General features: G+C 35.0%; 1 protein-coding gene across 8 annotated transcripts in view; it reads right to left on the bottom strand.

Moving 5' to 3' along the window:
* INPP4B (inositol polyphosphate-4-phosphatase type II B) overlaps positions 1–24,669 on the bottom strand; it is an 822,790-nt gene that overhangs the window by 147,846 nt on the left and 650,275 nt on the right. For all 8 annotated transcript variants that reach the window (XM_005555983.5, XM_045391863.3, XM_065545524.2 and 5 more), the window contains one exon: positions 14,859–14,967. In XM_005555983.5, coding sequence (XP_005556040.1) covers positions 14,859–14,967 — 109 coding nt within the window. The remainder of the gene's footprint in view (positions 1–14,858; positions 14,968–24,669) is intronic.

The raw sequence follows: 24,669 nt of genomic DNA on the forward strand, positions 1-24,669 counted from the left end.
AAAACTCATTCCCCAGTACTCTACAAATATAAACGTTCCTTTGACTGCAAACAGGCATGAGAGACCTTTTTGGGGTGACGAAAATGTCCTAAAATGGGATTGTGATGATGACTGCACAACTCTGAAAATTTACTAAAAATCTTCAAATTATATACTTCCAAAAGTTCATTTTTATTCTAGAAAAACTATACTACAATAAATTTCTTTTAGAAAAACCAAATCTTTCCAGCATAAGACATTATAGACTAACAATTATGATTCTGAGATAATACAAAAAAAAAAACACACACACACAGAAGGTACATATATAAGCCATTTTATTTTTTTCCATGTTAAATCAGACAATACTTTAAGCGAATCCCTAATAAAGCCAATATTTTATACTGCATAATTTATGCTAATAATTTAAATCTCCTCCTCTATCACGTTAATAGATAATAATCATTGGGTACATATACACTATGGGCCTAGCATTATGTTAAATGTTAATTTTTCAGGGATTATATTATTTAATTTTGACAACAATCCTCTAAGGAACAAATATTAATCCAAGATGTAGAAACTGAAGCTTGAGTAAGTTAAGTAACTTGACCTGGGTCACACAAACTAGCACAGATGGTAAAACCAGGTTCAAACCTGGGTCTTTACTGTTACACAGTTTGAACTCCTAATTATGTTTTACTATCTTTTGAACACAGTATCAACCAATTTTAAATTTGGAAAAATTAAAATGCTATAACTAATATGGGAAACATCTTTAATAAGTATCACTTATAAATATTAAAATAAACTATAATTAAAGAAGTTATCACCTAATTAAAACAAAGTTCATTAGAGATGTATGATTCTATTTTATAACACAGATTGAAGAATTTCAGAATTGTCTCACAGTAAATTATTTTCAACAAATATTTAATAACTACTACTCAGTCAATGAATTAAGAAAAGCAAAAAGACAGAGGTACTCAGTTAACAAGGTAATCAGTGGATCATGTGTAATGATGCCAGCCCACTAAATGCTACATGCAGGGTGGGTAGTGAGAAAGAAGAAAAAGGGAAATACTATTTTGTCTGAGTCTTTTTCCCACAAGAGCTTGCAACCTAAGGCTCTAGACGCTTGGTGTCTATGAATATCCTGAGGACAGCTGCAGTTTCAGGGCTGGCTTACTAACCACTCTGCACTAAAGTTCCTTACATTCCTGAGAGGAAAGGAAAAGGATGGCAATTGCGTCCAACTGTTCCAGGTTTTCCGAGATTGGAGAATCTTTTTGTTACCTAGTTTCCTTATTTGCTGGAAGTAGAAGTTGCAAAAAGATTTTATGAAAACATTTCTCTTATTGTACAACTAAAAAAGGAGGAAGGATAAAACAAATATTCAAAAATAAATATAACTGTATTTATCTGTGGCATTCTAAGTAAACGTATTAACCTTTCCAACACATTCACTGATATGATTAGATTGATGTCTTCTGTATATATGTCATACTTCCTTTCAGGCACATTTTTTACATACAGCTCTACATACCTCATAATCCACAGAATAATTGAAATGACTACATAATATTCAGCTTTAGTGATGCAGAATAGTTTGCTTATTCATTCATCAATTCAAAATGCTTACACTATTTTACTATTATGAATGGTAATCTATGAATATCTCTGAAAAATTTACTCCTTTTATTTTTATTGTGGCCATATTCCTTAAAAAGTGGTATTCCTAAGGGGTATCTGAAAGGGCTGTAGATAGAAAACTGGTAAGGCTAGAGCTTTAAAAATATTTTTACTGACTACTAGGCAGAACAAATTTAGGCAGATTAACATAGTAACTGACTCTGAGTGCAAATCACCACATCAATTCACATGATTTTTAATAGCACAAATAATTTATTTTAAACATTATATTCTCTTAAAGACCCATAAGGAATTGAGTAGACCAACTACATTTTATTTCTCTCTGGTGGATAGCAAAATCCCTTCCTAAGTTAACATTGCACATTTATGAAGAGGATGCTTGTGTTGATCATCTTCTGACTGCTTGAGGCTAAATGAGTATGGAAGAAGAACTTGCGAGTAAGGACAGAAATCTAATTTTCTAGGTTTGGTTCTGTTATTAGCTGCACTGGTGACTGAATCTTTGGTTGTTGGTATTTTCATCAATAAAATAAGTAGGAGAATTCATGCTTTCTGGGATCCTCCATAAGTTCTATGATTTAAAATATTATTGGCTGGGCATGGTGACTCACGCCAGTAATCCCAGCACTTTGGGAGGTTGAGGTGGGCGGATCATGAGGTCAGGAGATTGAGACCATCCTGGTTAACACGGTGAAACCACATGTCTACAAAAATTACAAAAAATTAGCCGGGCGTGGTGGCGGGCGCCTGTAGTCTCAGCTACTCGGGAGGCTGAGGCAGGAGAATGGCATGAACCTGGGAGGCAAAGCTTGCAGTGAGCCGAGATCAGGCCACTGCACTCCAGCCTGGGCAACAGACAGAGACTCCGTCTCAAAAAAAAAAAAAAAAAAAATTCTTAATGTGAAAAAAAGCAGAGACTCAACAAGATTATTTTCTTATTTCTCAAAATGTCTCTTTAATGGAATATAAACAACTGACCTTATTAATTAAGCAATGGAAATGAATGGCTTATTTCCTGTATCCCCTTTCTCAGCTGTCTTGACATTTACCCAGTTATAGAAACCAGAAACCTAAGAGTGCTTCAATCCTGCCCAGTCTCCCTCAAGCCGTCATCTAACTGGATTTAAATTCTGTTAGATACTTCCTTAAAATCTTCAACTCCCCAGGTACCTGTTTTCCCTCATGCCACTATTATAATAGTCTAATTGTTTGCAATTCTTCTGTTCTCTCTACACTGTCACTCCTAATACTATGATCATGCCAATCTTCAGCTGAAAACCTACCAATTGCAGTATCCGTAGCCTACAGGGTGAACTGCCAGGAGCTGACATAGCAAATAATTGTTTAAGATTTGGTCCCTGCTCCCTGCCCAGCCTAACATCCTTTCACATTCAACTACACTCTAGCAGCTGCTCTGTGTTGCTGGAGTTTATAAGCCAAGGTGCAGTGAACGGCACTATCATTCCCCAGATGTATGTGGGAGTCTTCCTTGATACCTCTAGGTTCTTACCTCCACTCCTAACACACACACACAACCCCCAGTTGCCCCTAAATACCTCTGTAATTTATCTCCTCTCCATCTCTGCTGACACTATAAGCCAATCCATCTTCCTTCTCTGATGGGGTTACCACAATAATCAATTATTAATGTAAGCCTCATCACAAGGAAGAGGACATTGAAATAATTCAGGCAGTCTTCTCTAATAACGATTTTCCAATAACAGTATTTATCTCATGTAACACAGCCAATTGTTTGATTTTTCCATAACATAAATTCCATATGTACATTTTTAAAAGTTTATTATCTTGTAGAAAAAAAAAGAGATGTTCTACAGTTAACTTTCAAACCTCTGAAAAATATAGTATATTGCATTTGTAGATGCCTGGCAATTTATTTGTAGATAAGTTTCTTTTCTGCTGTATGCTGCCTTTGCAATGATGACTGTCAAATATCTAGAACAACAGACAGCTTTAAAACTATTCTGGAAACCACTTGGCTTTTAACAAGTTCAAAAGTTCCTCCTTGGATTTAGTGAATACTGCGGAGATAACATAGTGTGTCATGGTTTAAAATGTTGTTTCAGTTTACAGCAAAGGAGAAAGGTAACTTCTGATTCACAGAAAATAAATCCTCAAATCATATTATCTTTATATATTTAGTTTTAAAAGTAAACAGAAAAAAATGTATTTTTTCCTGTAATTTTCATATTAGACTTAACATTTTTGCTTTTAAACCCTAATCTTCTTGATTATTTTTTTCTGACATATCTCCAGGTACACACATGTAGCCACAGCTATAGCGAAGACAAGGAAATCCAAGAGTGAGAGGTTCAGTGGCTTTCTGAAATCCTACAATAAGACTGGTTATGTATTTTGTCATTTTCAGATTGCCCTCTTCACCAAATTTCATATTATTAAAAATGTAGGGATAGTTTAGCAAATACATTTTGTCATTTACAATTGAAGTCATTTTCTTTAAAATAAATATTTAACTTTTTAAAATTCTGAACTGTCACACTATACACAGTGCCTCCTGCCTAAACATCAGATCATTCTTTGCCTCACAAGCTTTTGGACAGGTTATTGGAAGAATGCCACAACTTGGAAGTGTTAAAGTCACTACTGTATTACTGATATTGAGTCAGGTTTTTACGTTAGCCTTTTTTCTTATAAATTGTCTCCCTTCTTTCAGAAGACATAAAAGCATATTTTCCCTTGCTAGTGAGGTACAAGGAAACACTGATGTTATACCTGCCAAATATATGTATAGGTTTTGTTATCAAAACCTATAAGACATTTCCCACAAGTGCCTCTTTGTTTGTTTCTTTTTCCTAATTCCAAAAAAAGTCTCTATGTCCACTACCTAATTCAGTCACACTGATCTCTTCTTCAGGCATAGTCATTGGTTCTTCCCTTTGCTCTTATGGCAGGCAACCCTTTGATGTTATTCATTCATTCCCCCATATATAGGTCCATTCATCAAACACTTATCAAGTTAGTCCCTAGGGATACTGACTGTGGTAAACTGGACAGACACATTTCATATTCTCAGAGCACATATAGTCTAGAGGGATTTTGTACACTGGAGGCTTAAAGCAGACTTGGCTTAGACAAGGAGTCAGAAGAAGCTTCCAGGCAGAAATGATTTTAAGCTAAGATCTGTGGTGGTGAGCAAGTTCTCTCTGATTCACTATGGAGGGCAGTGGGGAGGGAAAGATGATGGTGTTGTGGTGCGAGATGAAGCTAGAGAAGAAACCAGGGCAAGATCACATGTATATATTGTTGCAACTTAGATTTTCTCCTGCAAGCAAGAGGCAGCTAAAAAATGTTTAAAATTATGAAATCACAAGAATAAATATTTGCCTTTAAGAAATATAATTCCAACCAAGATAAGGATAAATGATTGGGTGAGAGCCAGTCTGGAAGGAGGAACAGTAATTAAGAGGTTTGATAATAGAATATTTAAAAGACAGTGGTTCTATGGGCTAGGATTCTTAGCCCATATTTTATTATTAAAATGAATAACTTCCAGATATATAAGAAGGTAAATTAATTTTAAGAGAAAGCAAGGGAGAAAAAGTTGTCAAGGATTTTCAGGTACTACATTGAACAGTGGGGTAGATGATCATACCTTTTTATTAAGAAACATAACACCCAAAAGAAGCAAGTTTGAGAGCCAAAGGGATGCAAAATGATTCAATATCTCAATCTTGAGGTGTATGGGAGATATGAGTAAAGTGGAGCTACCTGCTAGATGCTTATAAACATAAATATAAATACATATATGTATATATTTATATGTATTTATACACCTCATTAGCCATACCTCTACTTCACACATGAATAATATCCAAATTCATATTTCTTAACTAAGAAGCCTTAGTTTCTTAGTTAAGAAAGAAGTCCTCTTAACTAAGTGTAGTTATATTAAGTGTAGGAATTTATCTAGAAGAAACACTCAGAAATTTGCAAAGATATATGAATAAGGATATACCTTGCAAGTGCAGGTGGTTCTAACCAAAAACTTAGGAACAATCTAAATGACCATCAATAGTGTATTGGTTAGATAATTATGTTAAATCAAATCAATAAAATCCTACTCAGCTTACAGAAAGAATAAGATTTCCATGCACTAAATTAAGAAACTGCCTAAGCATTTTTGTGGAAATGTATCCCTTACATATATTTACATAAATAATAGCTAATATCGATTAAGACCTCATCATGTGCCAGGCACAGTTATAAATGCTTAGTATATATAAACTCATCAAATTTTAAGAACAACCCTCTGGGGTAAGCAATATTATTTCCACTTTACAGATGAGGAAACTCAGGTACAGAAAGGTGTGGTAATCTAATGTCACAAAGACAGTATGTGAGAATCAGAATTCAAATCCACACTGGGAGTAGAGTCTATGAATTGTCTGAGATGAAAGTTTCTGCTTGTCCCAGAATGGGGGACAGAAAAATTAAACAGAGTTACAGAAAATTCAAGAACATCATATTCTCAAGATTTGAGTTTGTGGACTAAGAGAATCACTGCTAAAACTTAAGTAATTTGACATTCCAAGAAGAAATCTTGCTGCAAAATATATTAAACTGCTCAGATTGGTTTGTTTAAAAAAAAAAAAAAAAAAGGACTGGAACAGGTAGGCTTTCAACTATACAAGCCTCTTTATTCCTTGAATTTGTGGGCTATAAACAAATTTTGATTTTGTATACAGCTACAATGAAAATAAAAGAGAAGGAAAAACTGCATTACAAATTCACTTATTACAAATTCAGTCAGGATCATGTGAAATTGAGCAAAAGTCCTTCCATTCATTGTACCACATTTAGTTCAAAGCTTTGCAGGCCTCATTATTTACTTCATACAGTATGTTCAAGCCTCAGCATGACTACTTAATTAAAAGCACTTTACTCTCCCTCTATGAAGATTTGGTGTTATATACAAGGAGTTGTATATAGGGAAGTCCACATGAAGAGAAACCTGGTGGACAGTTTTGGCTGCTCTATCCCGTATTTGCCAAAATATGAACCGAGTTAAGAGCTGAGAGTAGCCAACAAGGAACTAACTCACAGAAGGAAAAAAAAATGTACTCCCAAGGAATCAAATTATAATCAAAAGAAAAACTTTAATTACCGTTTCCTTCAAAATGATATATTGTCAGCTACTGAACACAGTCCAAAAGAAAAAAAGGAACTGACAGGGGCTTTTATTTAAATTATTCTTATTTCCAGAGTGCCCATGTAATTTTACCATAATTTTTAAAAGAAAATTTTGTGACAGAAAATGTTCTTACTGAAAAGAAAAAAATAAAGTATATTCAAAAGTGAAAGGGAGATAAATTTTAGCTAAATTTTAGCTATAGCCTATGAGGCTGATCTTTTTAAATTTGGAGTATTGGGCATGACTCCTAAAGAAACACAAAGATTTAAGTTGTTTTATAAATGAAGAGTATTATATTCATATTATGTGTATGTGTGTGTCTGTGTGTGTATATATATGTATCTATCTATAAAAATATATATACGTTTGCATACCATATATATACACACACACACACACACACACTTTTTTTTTTTTTTTGTCTTTTGAGACAGGGCCTCTCTCCGTCACCCAGAGGCTGGAGTTCAGTGGGATGATCTCGGCTCACTTCAACCTCCACCTTGCAGGCTCAAGTGACCCTTCCACTTTAGCCTCCCAAGCAGCTGGGACTAAAGGCACATACTACCAAGTCTGACGAATTTTTGCACTTTTTTGTAGAGACAAGAGTTTTGTCATGTTGCTCAGGCTGGTCTCAAACTCCTGAGCTCTAGCAAACCACTGGCCTCGGCCTCCCAAAGTCCTGGAATTACAGGCATGAGCCATCACCCCTGGCCTATACTGTGTATATAACTTAAAAATTAGTCATTTTAAACAGTTTTGCAGTGTTGAATTTTTAATAGAAAAAAATAACGATGTAAATTATATGTGTTAAAAAAGACTGGATGAGAGCACCCCGTATGCTACCAGTAACTGTTGTTAAGGAGGAATATTACAAGTATGCTTTTAATCACTTTCTTTTGATTTTTCTGTTTTCCAGTAAGCATATTTCTTTACAAAACTGGAAAGTTATCAGTGAAATTATTTATTAAAATATATATCATTAAAGGATCAAAGTATTTCTACTTAAAATATATATGGTATGACTTATGAGTTCATACAAAATACAAAGCATAGTTAAGATCTCAGACTCTAAATTGTGCTGTCAATGACTGACAAGTCAAAGGTCTAAGTGGAACCTAGGGATCAAATAGAAAAAAAACAAAGTAGGGAAAAAAAGAATTATCATCCCCAATCAAATAATACGATCACATTGCTTTCACCGAATGCTTCAAATCACTCTCTTTCATAAAAAGAAATAAACATTTTTATTCTTAAGAATGAAAGTGAAGGTGATTAAAACAAATATTTTTGTAACTACTGATTAGTCTGCTCATTTGTTACTGGAGAAGGCATAGAAATCTGATTTTATGTTTTGCATCTCCCAAATTAAGTAGTGGTTAATAGTTCTATCAGAAAAACACATTTCAAAGGTAACAGTATAAGGTTTTGCATCCAGTTCTCCCATTCCTGGTTTATTGGATGCCTACTATGTTATAGGTTAGGGACAGCTTATTTCCCTGATATGATTTTCCCCTTTTTATGTAAAAATCCTCCTATTTATAATAGAGAGTAAGAAAATATCTACCTTTATTCCTCTTTACAGTAGTAAGAAAACTTTTCAGTCCCAGAGTTTTTGCCCTGTGACTGTGTAACCATTGATCTTATAGGAGATACGGCTGCTTTAACTCTTTATGTTGTTGTTTGCTGTGGTCTGAATGTTTGTATTCCCCAACATTCATATGTTGAAACCTAGTCATGAAGGTGATAATATTAGCAAGTGGAGCCTCTGAGAGGTGATAAGGTCATGAGGAATCTGTACTTGTAATGGGAGGTCCCTGAGAGCTGCCTTGCCCTTCTACCAGGTGAGGGTACAGCTAGAAGGTGCCATCAATGAGGAATGGGCTCTTATCAGACACTCAATCTGCTGGTGCCTTGATTTTGGACTTCCTAGTCTCTAGATCTCAGGGCCATAAGTTTCAGTTGTTTATAAATTACCTAGTTAAGATATTTTGTTAGCAGCAGGAATAGACTAAAACCTTGCTTTACTTTTCTTTAAAAAAGGTCCCCAGACTGGGCGCAGTGACTCCCACCAGTAATCCCAGCACTTTGGGAGGCCAAGGAGGGTGGATCACGAGGTCAGGAGTTCCAGACCATCCTGGCCAATATGGTAAAACCTCATCTCTACTAAAAATACAAAAAAAAAAAAAAAAAAAATTAGCCAGGCATGGTAGCATACGCCTGTAGTCCCAGTTACTCCGGAGGTTGAGGCAGAAGAATTGCTTGAACCCGGGAAGCAGAGGTTGCAGTGAGCTGAGATCGCACCCCTGCACTCCAGCCTGAGTGACAGAGTGAGACTTCATCTCAGGAAAAAAAAAAAAAAAAAAAAAAAAAAAAAAAAAGTCCCAAATTCCAGCACAGGCTGTAGTTGTTGCAAGATCAAGTAGAGCCTGCCACATTCTTATCAGTAAGATTTTAGTTTATTTTTCTTAATACTTTTTGAAGTGATTTTTTCCTCTTTTCTGATTGAAATCTGGGGGAAGCAAATATTCATTAAGAGCATCTGGAGCATATTCAGGGAAGGTGGCTGTGTAACTAGGGTAATCACTCAAGACAGACATTTAAATTAGGACCACTTGCAGGGCATTAGTTCTGTAGTTCCAAATGAATACATAGATAGTAACAAATTAAAATTCTCAAGAAGAAGCTAACATGTCCTTCATGGGCTTTTTTTTTTTCTTTTTTTTCATTTTAACGAAGAGTCTTGGTTTTAATTACTTTTTTGTGTTAATGAAAGAGTTAGGCTTTTAGGTCATGATCCTACTTAGTGAAAGTTCCGTCTGAATCTGATGTTCCTGACATCGAGGCAGGTGGATTGCCTGAGGTCAGGAGTTCTAGACCAGCCTGGCCAACACTGTGAAACCCTGTCTCTACTAGAAATACAAAATTAGCCAGGGTGTGGTGGTGTGTGCCTGTAGTCCCAGCTACTTGGGAGGCCAGGGACAGGAGAATCTCTTGAACCCAGGAGGCAGAGGTTGCAGTGAGCTGAGATCTTACCATTGTAATCCTGCCTGGGCAACAAGAGCAAAACTCTGGGATGGGATGCAATGGGATGGGAAGGGAAGGGAAGGGAAAAAAAAAATCTGAGTGTGGTGGCTCATGCCTGTAATCCCAAAACTTTGCAAGGCCATGGTGTGCAGATCCCTTGAGCCCAGGAGTTCAAGACCAGATTGATCAAGATGTTGAAACCCTATCTCTGCAAACAAATATAAAAATTAGTTGGGCATAGTGGTGTGCATCTGTAATCCCAGCTACTTGGGAGGCTGACGTAGGAGAATCACTTAAACCCAGGAGGTGGAGGTTGCAGTGAATGGAGATGGCACTAATGCACTCAGCCTAGGTGATAGAGTAACACTCCATCTCAAAAAAAAAAAAAAAAAAAAAAGCTTAAAGAAAGCAAAATATATGTTGTAGGAATAAATTTTCCTTTCTGTTAAACAATGCTAAAAGTAAACACTTGATTCATATTTTGAGGGAGAAATCCACAAACTTTCACATGGTGTTGAAGTAAATCAACTGACACTAAGTACAAGTAGGTGTTTGATGTTACAAGAGAATACATAAGTCACAAACATCCTGATTTGGGTCTATTAAAAAATGTGTAATTAGAATTTTGGTTATCTTAGAAAGATATCAAGTTTTTAGAATGAAATCCTCTATGATATGTTCAGTTGTATGTGTCTGAACGTTACTCAAGCCCAGATTGTCCAAGATCAAAATTCTTATAGCTTTACCCTCACATTCGGTTCCATTTTGCAACTCTCTAATGAGTTTAGGATTCTCCAAACAAAAATTTCCAGTAAGTGAGTTGTAATACTTTATATCTCAATAAATATTCTTTTACTTAGATTTCCTTTCCTCTTGATATATACCAATTGAAGTTCTATATAGTTTTTCAAGTTCAACTCATTTGTGTAGGTATTTCTGGTTTTATTCTCCAAACCTTTTATCTGTCTTCAGATAGCACTATTCATTCATAGCTATATCAGTAGTTCTCAACCCTGGCTACACATTAGGCTCACCTGGGAAGCTTTTAAAATGTATCAATCCCCGGGCCCAACTACCAAAGGCTTTGACTTAATTTTTCTGGGGTGATATCCTGTTATAAACAAAAGGTTTTAAAGCTCCAAAGGTGATTCCAGTATGCAGCCAAGGTTGGTAACCCCTGCTCTCTATATTATTAATCTTATTGCATTATGATTATTTGTGAAACTTTTTCTCCAATTCTAGTTTTTAGCACTTTTAAGTCAGCAACTATATCTGATTTATATGTGAATTCCAATGCCCGTGTATTTGATCTACATAATACTTATATACACAAGGCACTCCATGTCTTATTCAAGGAAAGTATAATGTATTACAGAAACATCACACAAGAAAAACCTTAATACATTACTTTGGCCTAGTAAGGCTACAAGAGAAGTAAAAATAAAATATTAGGGAGGAGAGCAAAATCAACTTGAAAAATCAGGAAAGCCTAATTACAGGGGTGAAATTTTCACATGGACCATGTGTAGAATTTTGAGTAGGATTATGTAAATGGCTTTCACAGAAAGAAATGAAAAATAGTAGAAAATGAGGAGAACAGAATAATTTCTTGTAAAAGGAAACAGAACAAGGAAAAAGGAAAAGGTAGAAATACATGAGGCCCACCTAGGAAATAGTTTATACAGCGTTTTAGAAACAACAATACAAGTGGGTGATGAGGGTAGACGTTGGTGGGAAAATCATGGGTGCTTTGAATGCCCAATGGATAAGCATGGACTCCTCAAAGTTTCTAAGCACAAGAGTAAGGTACTCAGATACTGTGCTTTAAAAGTTCAATCTCCCTAATTATCTCATAACTTTTAATAAATATGGTTGTATGACCTGAATTGCTTTATACAAATACTATAAGCAATGTTCTTATGCTAAAACCCTTTTCATTTTGTGGCCATTGTATTAATCACAAAAGAGATCATCAATGGACATAAACATAAATTATATCTTTTCTAAGATGACAATATTTTATTGGCTTAGATGAGAAAAAAAAAAATAAGTGAAGGTGAAATAGTACAATGACTGGTTTTTCCCAAAAAATCTGGCCTAAAAGAGTTGGCTATCGGGGTTTTTTTTGTTTTTTTTTTTTTGTTTTTTTGTTTGTTTGTTTTTGGTTGGGGGCAATATCAAATGAAAGACGAGGCAAAGAAAAATTTCCTCACTTGTGATTTCATGTCCTGCAAAATATCATTGTCTACTTTAACCTAAAGTCCAAATTACTCATTTCATATAGTCATTCTTCTATACATTGCTGTTGACAGAGAAATGCAATATTTGTTGCTGAAAAAGCCTGCAGAAAATGTATTGCATGGTGCGATAACTCTGTAATCATTAAATCTCGGCTCAAGTTAGCTCTTAATTTAACAGGTAGGCTGATAGTCATGCTCAACAGTATATTGCCTCAGCAAGCAGTATTTGTCCCAAACCACTGCCCTATGGAGAATTCTTTTAAGATCCACAAAGTTCTTCTTTATTTCTTTTAAAATCTTTATTGTATTTTATCAATAAAGCAATGAAACACAAATAAAACATTTAAAGCAATCAGTGTTTGTAAGCACTGAACACAATTCTACTTTTATCTTAAAAGTAACCGAAGATCTGTGTGTGTGTGTGTGTGTGTGTGTGTGTTTGTGTGTGTGTGTGTTGATATGTAACAGCCCAGTAAAAAGTGAAGAAAAGTGAAGGATTCAAATATTTATGCAAATATTTAAACCTTAAGAAATATTAGTTAGAGTCTAACCATAGAACTCAACAGTTGTCTTTGACAGAAATATATTTTATAAAATTATAGGGTTAGGTTCCATATTTCACATACTGATGCTTTATATGCTCAGCTGGATTCTGACTGCCCTGTGGGCAGTTTTGAGTCTTCTAATTGAGTTATACACTTTAAAATTTAATTGAGGAAAAAAAATAGATTAAGTCAACTCTCAACTCTCAAGGCTGAGACATAGTTCCAGACAAGATGGAGTAAATGCAATCTATTTTATTTCCCCTGTCAATCACAATGAAACATTCTAGATAAAACATATACGTCACCTATCAAAAGACTCCAAAAGGTAGACTAAAAAGGTATATTAGTTAGGGACCTCGGGACTTAAGGAATGATATGACAGTGAGTTCCATGGGATATTTTTTGCCTCCTATAATGTCCCAAACTGGGTGCCACAGAATTTCTCAATGCAGCAAAGAACCAACAAAAAACAGCACCCAGGAAAAGCCAAAGAACCTGGAACAGGGTGGCCCAGCCATACCAACCTGTTCTGGAAGTGAATACCACAAAAATGTCATGTCCCTTCTCCACTAGAAGAATGGTACAGTAGGGAATCAGTGAGAAACACCCTCCATCCCCACTCGATTCCATGGGCAAAACCCTGTCTTCCACCCATACCTCCACTTCAGTAGGCATGGCATCCCTTCCCCCATGGAGCCTGTGGTGTGAATTAACTTCCAACTCCCATAAAGTAAACAGGAGTCGCCTCTCCCCTGGAGAGCCCATGGTTGAAACTTTGACTTCCACTCCCAACTGCAATAATATTTGTGAGAAGGGTGTGAGTATTAATGGGTAACCTGAGGGAGTTTCTTTGTGGTGATGAAACAGTTCTATATGATGTTTATAATAGTGATGGTTACTCTAATCTACCCATGCAATATAATTTTATAAAACTATAAACCTTTACCCACCAAAAGCAAACAAACAAAAATGAACAAAAAACTAGAAAAATCATAGTAAGAACCATAACAGAGTTAATATTGTACCAAAGTCAATTCCATAAAAGGAAAAAAGAAAAACATATGTGTATTGGTAGTTTATATATTTATATGATAGTAAGTCAATTATTCAACTCTCACCTCCTTTAAATGCTTTCTTCCTAAACATCTGGGCACCAAAAAACAAATTTTATATTTGACAAACGTGATAAAACTTTAAAAAATTTTCTGGTTTTGGCACTCAAACTGATTTTCTAATACTATTACTAAATCAACTGTGACTGAAGAATGAGTATTTTTCCCTAACTTTCAAAATTTGGATTCTTCAACAGACACCAGGACCTACTTAAGGGTGGAGGGTGGAGGAAGGTGAGGATTGAAAACCTACCTATTAGATACTATGCTTATTACCTGGGTGGCAAAATAACCTGTACACCAAATCCCTGTGACATGCAATTTACTGTGGGGGGGGGGGGGGGGACCCTGCACACATACCCTTGGAATCTAAAACCAAAAAAATTGAGATTCTTAACTTAAGACGAGTAACTATTTGAAAAGGAAAGTAGTTATTCTTCATACCTGGATAATGCGCTTTATGTTTTACATGAGCGTGGTCATAGACAGAGAATATTATAGGATAAGCTCAACAGATGAGACATGGGGCAGAACTATAAACTACTGCTGCAAAAGCTTGATAAGGCAATATTTAAAAGCATCTAAAAACAAAAACTGGGGAAAGAGTATAATAAAATTACAAATAATAGTGGTAATACTCATGCCTTTTCCCTAAGGAACAGAACATAGAATTCTGTATTGTTGTGTCTCTTTCAAGTGGCACAATTAAATGAGCCTGAGGTCAGCATGGAAATTACTAGTAGGGTAAAAACCATAAATTAGGAGCCATATTCTCTATTCAGTATCTTTGGCTCCACAGTTAAGTTAGACTATATTTCTAGCTAAATCTCTGAACACTTCCTTTGAGCAAGCAATAGTTGACACTAGAATATCACCCCTTAGTCATATGACTTCCTGAAAATTTTCTGTCCTCACAATGCCACTCAGTAAGCAAGACACTTAGGCAATTTGTTTAATCTAATTTCTTCTCTGGTAGTTTTGAGATATTTAACAACTCTATGTTACTAAATAGGTTAAGATGTCAAGAACTATACATTGTAATGGACCAATCTTCTTTATTCTAACCTTGTATATAGACTTCCCCAAAGGGGAGATGTTATTAATGGAATCTGTGATTCCTCCTGTCTTTACTTACTTTCTTCTTTCTGTTTCAAATCTATGGAGTAGTTTCCGAAGACCACCATTCTTAAATCCCTGAAAATGGGCAGCTGGGGCTCCCACAGTGATGACATCGTAGAGAGCATCTGGAATAGAAATAGACAAGGAGATGAACACTTTGCAAACATTTATCTCTGCCATGCTGTTTGCATTGAAGCATACCTACTGTAGGAAGTATGAGGAATTACTCTGTTTAATTTTGCAGGAATAACTATGAACTCACATCTCAAGGGGGAAAGAGGAACTAATCAATCTTTCTAAAAGCCACCTGTGCACCTAAACAAGATATAATATTTTCCTGATTTATGACTACATCTTAATTCTATGCTACAGTGTAGAACAGTGTGTTCTCTCATTATTCTACATACTTACTGAGATAACATGTTAATTGCTCTTTTGTGTATTTTACTTTATTGAGTTTTGCATCATTTAATTTGCAATCATGTTGAAATTCAACAATAATGAACAATCTTTCAACCAAATTTTACATAGAAAAAAAACAAAATATTAGGCATTTTGACTCAAGGGCAGAAGAGTGCTAGTGCATTTTTAAAAATCTATACAGAGTACTTTCCTGATTGTGTATACTAAATCTTACACAACTTCAAATGGATGCTTTTGCAATTTCTGTAGGTGACATAGAAAGAATACATAAAATGTTTCTTGTTCTGTTTTCTAGTAAGACACTTTGTTTTTATAACAAAAAAATCCATACTTTTAAATTGAAACTTAATACTTTGATCTTGAAAGCCATGAAGTTTGATACATACTAAGTTTACGACTTCAAAACATGCCATCAGTTTTACATTCTAATGCAAAGTATCCCCATAAGAAGGAAGACAGAGTGAATGGTTTCTTGTTAAACTACATTTTATTTGAGAAACCTAATTTCATAGTAGATCCTTGTCAAATTGATTTTGCTATTGACACTTTGGTTGTTCTTCAGATCTCATTTACTAGGAAAACATAAATTATTTTATTAGCTTCAGGTAAACACCATAACTTCTTCAGAGCAGTTCAATCCAGATGCATCTAAAAATTTTCTTTCAATAAAAAAAGTCTTCAAGCGAAAGATGTCAGCAGCATTCAGAAAATGCAAGATCATAAGAAAGAATACAACACAAACCAACCCATCAATAAGGCATATCATGAAAATCACTTAATAGTTAACTGTGTCCTGTTTAAAAAGTCACTAATAAACTAGAAGTCAGCTCTTCTTAAGATAGCAGAATATTAGATTTGTAAGAAATTTAAATTTTTTCTAGTTCAGGGGATTTTAACCTAGGGCTAAGACACTGGTTTCAAGGTGTCCAAGAATGTTTGTTAATTACATAATTACGTCTGTTCTATGTCATGGAAAGGGATCACAGCTTTCTCAAAGGGTCATGAGATCACCCCAAAGTTACCAACATTATATTCTAGTCCACCTTCATTTATCTGATAAGAATCCTGAGGACCATTACAAGCTAACTGCTTTGTCCATTTACCTGATAAGAAGCCTGAGGATCAGTAGAAGTTAACTGCTTTGTCTAAAACCCCAAGGATTTTACACTCAGGGACTTCTGGCTTCGAACTCAGTGACAGAGAGTAAGGGTTCCCTGGTGGTTTAAGTTACCGATGGGAACCTGAGTGCTGGCTTTGGATTCCAGATCTGCCACTTATTTAACTTCTCTATGTCTCAGTTTCCTCACTTATAAAATGTAGTTGAAAGTAGCTAAAAGTGGTAAGCATTTAGTAAATGTTATCTACGATTATTATTTTCTGTATAAGAAACAATCGCACCAATTAAAGGTGATATAGTAAATTTTGTCTATTTCCCCATAAAAATAAACTTTTGAGTCTGAAAGGAAAAATGACGCTGGGGCTCAGTCTTCTGAATGGAATGAGTTCCCATGTTAATTAAAATGCAAAAAGACAAATTATCATGACAATGCAACAAAATATGCTGCATTTCTGCCAAAAACCGGGTGACCAGCAATACCAACAATATACAGAATGACTAAAAATATTATTCAGCCTTAAAAAAGATGGAAACTCTGCCATCTGCAACAAAATGAATGAGCCTGGAGAACAATATGCTACATGAAATAAGCCAGTTCCAGGACAAACACTCCACTTATATGAAGTATTCAAAATAGTCAACCTCATAGAAGCAGAGAATATAATGGTGACTGTCAGGAAATGGAGAGGGGGAATGCAAAGTTGTTATTCAATAGGCATAAAGTTTTAGTTATGCAAAATAAGTTCCAGAGACATGCTGTACAACATAGTGCCTATAGTTAATAACACTGTATTGTTCACTTAAACATGTATTAAGAGGGCATATCTCATGTTAAGTCTTCTTAAAACAACAACAACAACCAAAAAAAAAAAAAAAAAAAAAGGCCACAAAAAACCTTTTAGACTTGATGGGTTTGTCTGTTACCTTAATTGTGGTGACAGCTTCATGGGGGTATGCCTATGTCCAAATTCATCAAGTTGTAAAAATATATGCAGGTTTTTGTAGGTCAATTTTACTTCAATAAAGCTGTTTTACAAAAAATGTAGACATATATTCCACTAAACCTAAACTAAATGTATTCTTACTTCAACTTCCCCCAAAACATTGCCAGTAGCATTTCCACAACTACCCAATAAGAAGGGAAGGAAAAGGGAGGGGAAATCTGAATAGAGACAGAACTCTGAATTAATGAAAGTTTAAATAACTAACTTTTGCCAAATTTGCAAAAACATTTGCCCACAAGCATGTTTATAATTCCTTGTAGTGTCTTGTAAGAGGCCTATGCAAGTGGCAGGCCCTGACACTTTAGCTGTTTCAGCTTTACGGTGAATCTGTGTCTTCAATTCGTCCGTAATTTCAGCATCCTCCAAAGCGACTCTCTGGGAACAGAAACAGTCTCTATTCATCCACCTCCCTGCTCATGAGAATTCTAGACATCTATGAAGAAACCAAGACATTTTGAAATAGCAGGAAAAGAAGCAGCATGGTGTTTGAATGGTCTCCTCCTCTCATAACAAAGAACTGATTGTTTATTGTTAAATCTAAATGAAGGAGTTTGTGTTTCTATAGAACCATCTATAATACAACTCCTAAAGTTATGAACAAGGTGTTCTGTAAAGTTCTGATGTTTTCTTTTAATTCTATTTTCTATTTATGAACTCATCCCTTTTAAGGTTTTCACACCATATTTTTACCAAGGACTATGAAATCTCTTGACTAGTTCTGACCTCTTCCAAACAAAATAATCCAATTCCTAACAGCTTTATGGGCAAGTCTGAGTTTCAAAACCTATTCAACTTAACATGTTCTAACTCTTGACCCTAACTGGCTCTTCCTTCCTGGTTCCCTGTGACAAATACAGAAAACACATTCCTTTAAGCCTCCAAGAGTAGAGTCCTCAAGATCATGTTCAATTCCTCTCCTTCCCTCATCATTGTATCACATCAGTTCTAACAACTCTGTTACAAAATCTTAATTATCTTTGTTCATGTTACTTATCTTTATCTTAGTGCTCACCTTCCTCATTTCTTGTCAGGATGACTACTGTCTCTCAATGTTAGCCTCTCTGCATCCACAATGCAGTAGTTCACTTCTATATGAGTGGCCAGTCGGTTACTCTATCTGACACACAGCCTTCAATACTTAATTCCTCCTTATAAATGTTCATAGTAGAACATTAAAACACCTTAAGGTCATATTTAGGTCATCTATGACCTGGGTCCAATTCTTCCTTGGTCACATCATCTAGTGTATTATAAGCACCATGAAAGTGAAAATTATTGTAATCCCAGCACTTTGGGAGGCGGGGGAGGGCAGATCAATTGAGGCCAGGAGTTTGAGACCAGGCTGGCCAACATGGTGAAACCCTGTCTCTGCTAAAAATCCAAATATTTAGCCAGGAGTGGTGGCAGCCAGCTGTAATCCCAGCTACTGGGGAGGCTGAGGCAGGAGAATCACATGAACCTGGGAGGCATAGGTTGCAGTGAGCCGAGATACGCCATTGCACTGCAGCCTGGGCAATAAGAGTGAAACTCCATCAGAAAGAAAGGAAAGGAAAGAGAAAGGGAAAGGGAAAGGGAAGGAAAAGGAAAAGGAAAGGAAGAAGGAAGGAAAGAAAGAGGGAGGGAGGGAAGGAGGGAGGGAGGGAGGGAGGGAAGGAAGGAAGGAAGGAAGGAAGGAAGGAAGGAAGGAAGGAAGGAAGGAAGGAAGGAAGGAAGGAAGGAAGGAAAAAATTATTGTAGTCATTTTCAAGAGTATATCCTCAATGCCTGACACATGGGAGGTACTCCTCATTTATAGCATGATTGTCTGTTGTCCAGTTACAACAGTAGTTCCACATTTCTTGAAGTCTTTACATCTTCGTCTTTGTGTTCTCTGACTTGAATATTTTTCCGTCCCAACCTCCCTTCCGTTTCTTTGCTACTGAAATCCCACTGCTCTTTTGCAATCAAACTCAATTATCACCTTCTCTTTGAAGCCTTTCTGAATATTCCAGTCAGAATAATAATTTTTATCTATACTTCCACGTTGCTTTGTCTTTACCTTGAAGATGTAATTCCTTATGATAGTTTCTATATTCAAATAAAATAATGAATGTGTCATAAAATTGTTACAATTGCCTTAAGACTCATATTCTTCACTAGATATATGTTATTTGTGGATAAGAATTATATTTAATAAACAATAACAATGTTAATAATAATGATGGTGACAATATAGTAAGAGCACAATAAAAGTTCCTAAATGAATGAATAATTATGACAACAGCTGGCATTTACTCAGTGCATACCTGAACCCTTACTCTAGGAGGTACTCTATTTTCAGGATCTCATTTAATTTTCAAAATAATACTATAAGATAAATATAATTTCCCCAACTTTATAGATAATAAAACAGATTCTCCATGAGATTAAATAATTTGTCTAGTCTTAATGCTAGTAAGTTTTGGATCTGATATATTTTCCAAAGTCTGATTCACTAAACAAAAAAACTTATACTATAAACAACCTTTGATGTCTTAGTCACGCTTAGATTCTTCCATTAGCTGCAGCAACAATGAGCATATACTGGATGCTCAATAAATTTGATTTGTGTTAACATTCTAGATGCTTGTTTCTAAAATAGAGATGTTTTTGTGATCACATCAAAAAGAAGATTAAACATTTATTGTTAATTATGGTCTCAGAGGGCAAATAAAAGCTTGTAATTTATAAAAATTAAAAAATGATTAAACTGACCTGACCTATATTATCCTAATCTTTATTCATTCACTAAACAAACACCTACAGAACACACACTATTTTCAAGGGTGACCCTCATTTCCTGTGAATATTTAAAATTAAGGACCAAAAATTTCTGTATTAGAATTGATGTAATTCTTATTTATCAAACATACAGAGGTTTCAGCATGATTTACTACAGCAGCAACTAGGTACACACTTAAATTATAAGCAAAATTAATTTTCATCTTAATTACCTTTCTCATCCAGGTATTGTTTCTATTTTTGCTATAGTTTTCATTTGTTCTTTTTTTCATTTTAAAATACTTCTTTTTTCTTAAGCTTTTCTTTTCCAGCTTTCTCCCATGCTTTTTTCCCCCTATTTTTACTTAAAAAAAAAAAAATCCTTCCACAATCTTATGTCATATCCACAATTCCCTTTTCTTATCACTCTGTTCATTTCCTTGTTCTCATCTTTGGCTTCCTTCCCTGTGTTCCCTGCAGGATTCCTTCGCTTCAGAGGGTCAATGTCTTATTTATAATCCCTTGAATTACTTACAGTTTGCGAACTCTTTTCCAATTTCTCATCTATTTATTTTAGTATCTTTCTCACTTTTTTATTTTATAAGTTCATAATATAGGCAAACATCAAGTGGCTGTAAGATAAATAAGTGTAAATATTCTGAGGGAAAATAGTAGATCTGGCTTTTATCATATTTATGATTCATATTCCTAACTCAAGATAATTCATGGAGAGATATTCTACATATTCTGTTTAAGATGTCAGAATATAGAAAGTAAATGACACAATTAATTACATGCCTTTTCTTTAATCCTGTTCCAATTCTCACACTCTCCTAAGGCTCTTCCCATTACCTAAACTGCCCTTCTCTCTTTCATTTTTCTGTTCTTTATTCTTGTAAATTTCATACTTAGGCCTTGTTGCTAAGTTAGTTCCTACACAGAGATCTTTGTGTAATGTATCTAGCTAGAAATACTTACTTCTTCCTCTTTCTTATCATAGTCCTAAATTCATATCTTTATCAGAGTATTACTTTTCACATTGCATAAAATAATTTTGATAGTTAATTTACTTTCTTCTCTAGGCTTCACACAATGTAAAATACGGCATTGTGCATTTAATGTCTTTTTTTTTTTTTTTTTTTTTTTTGAGACGGAGTCTGGCTCTGTCGCCCGGGCTAGAGTGCAGTGGCCGGATCTCAGCTCACTGCAAGCTCCGCCCCCTGGGTTTATGCCATTCTCCTGCCTCAGCCTCCCGAGTAGCTAGGACTACAGGCGCCCGCCGCCTCGCCCGGCTAGTTTTTTTTTTTGTATTTTTTAGTAGAGACGGGGTTTCACCGTGTTCGCCAGGATGGTCTCGATCTCCTGACCTAGTGATCCGCCCGTCTCGGCCTCCCAAAGTGCTGGGATTACAGGCTTGAGCCACCGCGCCCGGCCCATTTAATGTCTTTTTCTTCAAATGGAAATCATTGTAAGCTGTAGGTGTTCAAAAATGTCGATAAATAAATAAATATATAAATATTTAGATGCTCAATTCGGTTTGTCTTGTTTGTCGTTAGATCATGCAGGGAATTAATATTCTTAACTGATGAATAAAATATTTATATACTCTGTCAATAAAAACATTAGAATCTGGCTACACATGCACACACACACACAGATGCACATATACACACAGATCCCAGGAATATGTGTGTATATATGTATATATATACTGGATTATAGTCTATAAATGATCAAAGAGCTTATAACTAAATTGCTATCAATATTTCCATGGAATTTGAATTAACTTTTAATATGCTGTCGAAAACAGGAAGGAATATAGAATTCCTTTAAGGAGATGTATTCAGGTTGGTTTTTCCACTCACACATTGTTTTCTCTCCTAGGATCTTGTCTTTCATTTAGCTGTCAGGTCTTCTCAAGCTCCTCCAATCTATGAGAGTTCTTAAGTCTTTCACTGTCTCTCATAGTCTTGACATTTTTGAAGAGTACTGATCAGTTACTTTGTAGAATGTTCCTCAGCTTGGGTTTCTCTTACAGTTTGTCATTAGACTGAGGTTCTGCAATATGGAGCAGAATGCTACAGAGGTGATGTGCCCTTCTCAGAGCATCGTATCAGTGTATGTTTCTGTACTACTTTGAGGCTAACCTTGATGCATTGGGGTGCCTGCCACTACTGACGTTAATTCTCCCCTGGAAAGTTAGTAAAAATCTGGGGGGACATACTTGGAGACTATGCAAATATCCTTTTTCTGCTTAAACTTTCACTCACTATTTTTTGCACTCATTGATGGATCTTAAATTGTTACTGATATATCTGAATAGTAATTTTTTGTTTCATTCCTCTCACATTATTAATCAGAATTCTTCTGAAAGGCATGATTGACTCTTCTCCTCCATTCATTTACTTATTCTGTTGTCTATTAATATTAATATAGGCCCATGGGAATTTTTTATTTGGTTAATGACTCAGTAATATCTTTTTGCTGTTCCAGTTGTGCCAGCTTTGTGTTTTGGGAGCTCCTTAAGTTTGGCTATTGTGCCCTTTATATATAACTATTCTATTAAAAACATTTTTTTTTTAGCATGTCACTACTTTCTAGAGCCACAAGATGCTCCAGAATCATCTTGTATTTTCCCTGACTCAGCCCTGCAATCAACCAGTTTTCCAGTAAACCTTGATCCTTTTTATTAGGGAATAGTGTTTAGAAATCAAGCTCTGAGGACTAGTTATGCTCACTGCTACTATGGTGTCCCTGTTTTCCCTTTCAGTAGCTAGGACTAGAAAACATATGTACTATACTAATTGTGTATACATATTTTCATATTTATTTCCTTATCTGCCTCTATTCTTTATTTCTCATTCCTTTTATTATCACTTTTATAATTTTATTGATCATTTATTATCACTTAACATAATGAAAGTAGGTTAAAAATAAAGCAGTTTGGGGATAATAAATTCTAAGACAGACATATTGATAAGCAACAAAACAATCAGGATTCGAAAAAAATAAGCAGACTTATGTGTTCTCAAATGTGAAAGTACTAGAGAGCAAAAATAGGGGAAAAGTCCCCAAACATTCTTCGGTTTTGAACTTCATAGAACAAATTTCAAATTGACAAACTCTCACAGCTAGCAGAAGTGTAGCACCTTATCTAACTCCTAGAAAGGCATTTTCAACCTATGATATTCCATTGATATCAAGAGGTCTTCTCCACAAAGACACTAGATATGGTTTATGTCTAGATACTTATAAAGCAAACAAAGCCTCCCTCTCTTTGTATTTCCTCTATTGCATTCTGATTCTACCTATCTTGATCAGAACCACTCCTCAAAAAGCTTGAATCTTTGTGTGAATATTTTAAAGAAGTCCAAAGAGTTTGGCTTTAAATAGCATTTGTACACTTCAGGTCTTCAAAAAACTGGTTTTAAGTTTTAAACTTTTAACTTTGATAGCCAAAGAGTGTCTTTGAAGAAAACAATTGGAAAGTAGCTGCTGAATGTTATTCTCAGAACTGACATGAATTTAAGCCAAGAGAAACAGCTTTGTTCTCCAGCTACGGGTATGTTAGGTCTGTCACATGGTCTGAAATAACATTATGTACAGTTGTGTAATCCTTAACTGTAATTGAGATATTTCCCCTCACATTTAAAACTGGTCACTCAAATTGTTAAAATATCAATACTTCTCATGAAAATTACAAATTTATTATCTTAGGTAGTCTTCTTAATATTTCGCAATTGTCATTTGATAATTATCAGCTACCAGTATCTCAATGTGAAACAGCTAGGTTTATCTCCTTTGCCCCTTCAGCCTTGAATTTCACTTGGAACTATTACAAAACAGTAGACTGATCTATGTATACCATGTGATTTATTTCCAGGTCTCTTCAGTGGATGAAGAATGGTATACACTTAAAGTACCATGTTCATTCTTAGCTGCGGCAGTTGTATTCCTTTAAATTTAGAATTAACTCCAATTGATTGCTTTCCTCCAAAGAGAAAAAATGTACAAGAAAAAAATAACCTATAAGAAAACAAAATTAAAATTCTAAAGTAACAATACCTATAAGATAACTAAATTAAAATTCTAAGGTAACAATTTGATTGGTAAAATCTGTATTATCATTTTAAAAATCTTTTTATTGTACCCTGCTCTTTATGATTTTTTGAACAGCTTTTACCATGGCCATATCCTGTTCTTTATGTATCTTTGTGATTTGAATAGCCCTTAGCTGTGTAATAAAATTCTTCAAATTTTTGGTATCAAGAGACAGTTATAAAAATCTAAGTGGGAATTTTTTATAGAAAATTTCAGAAAAAAAATACGTTTTTTTTTTTTCTTCTAAATGTGTCTTCCTTTTTGGACATTTTATAGTGTCTCAAAAATTGTCTTTGGCTTTGTGAAAATTGCATAGTATCCAAAGTAATAGATAAAAAGTAATAGAGAAGTAGAATTTAAGTTGTTGAGTCTTGTAAAGCTAAAGACACCGGATTGGTTTGAGATTTAATAATAGGGCTGCCTTGTAGCCTTTTAAAAGCCAT

The sequence above is a fragment of the Macaca fascicularis genome, chromosome 5 (assembly GCF_037993035.2).
Source record: "Macaca fascicularis isolate 582-1 chromosome 5, T2T-MFA8v1.1".
Lineage (NCBI taxonomy): Eukaryota > Metazoa > Chordata > Mammalia > Primates > Cercopithecidae > Macaca > Macaca fascicularis.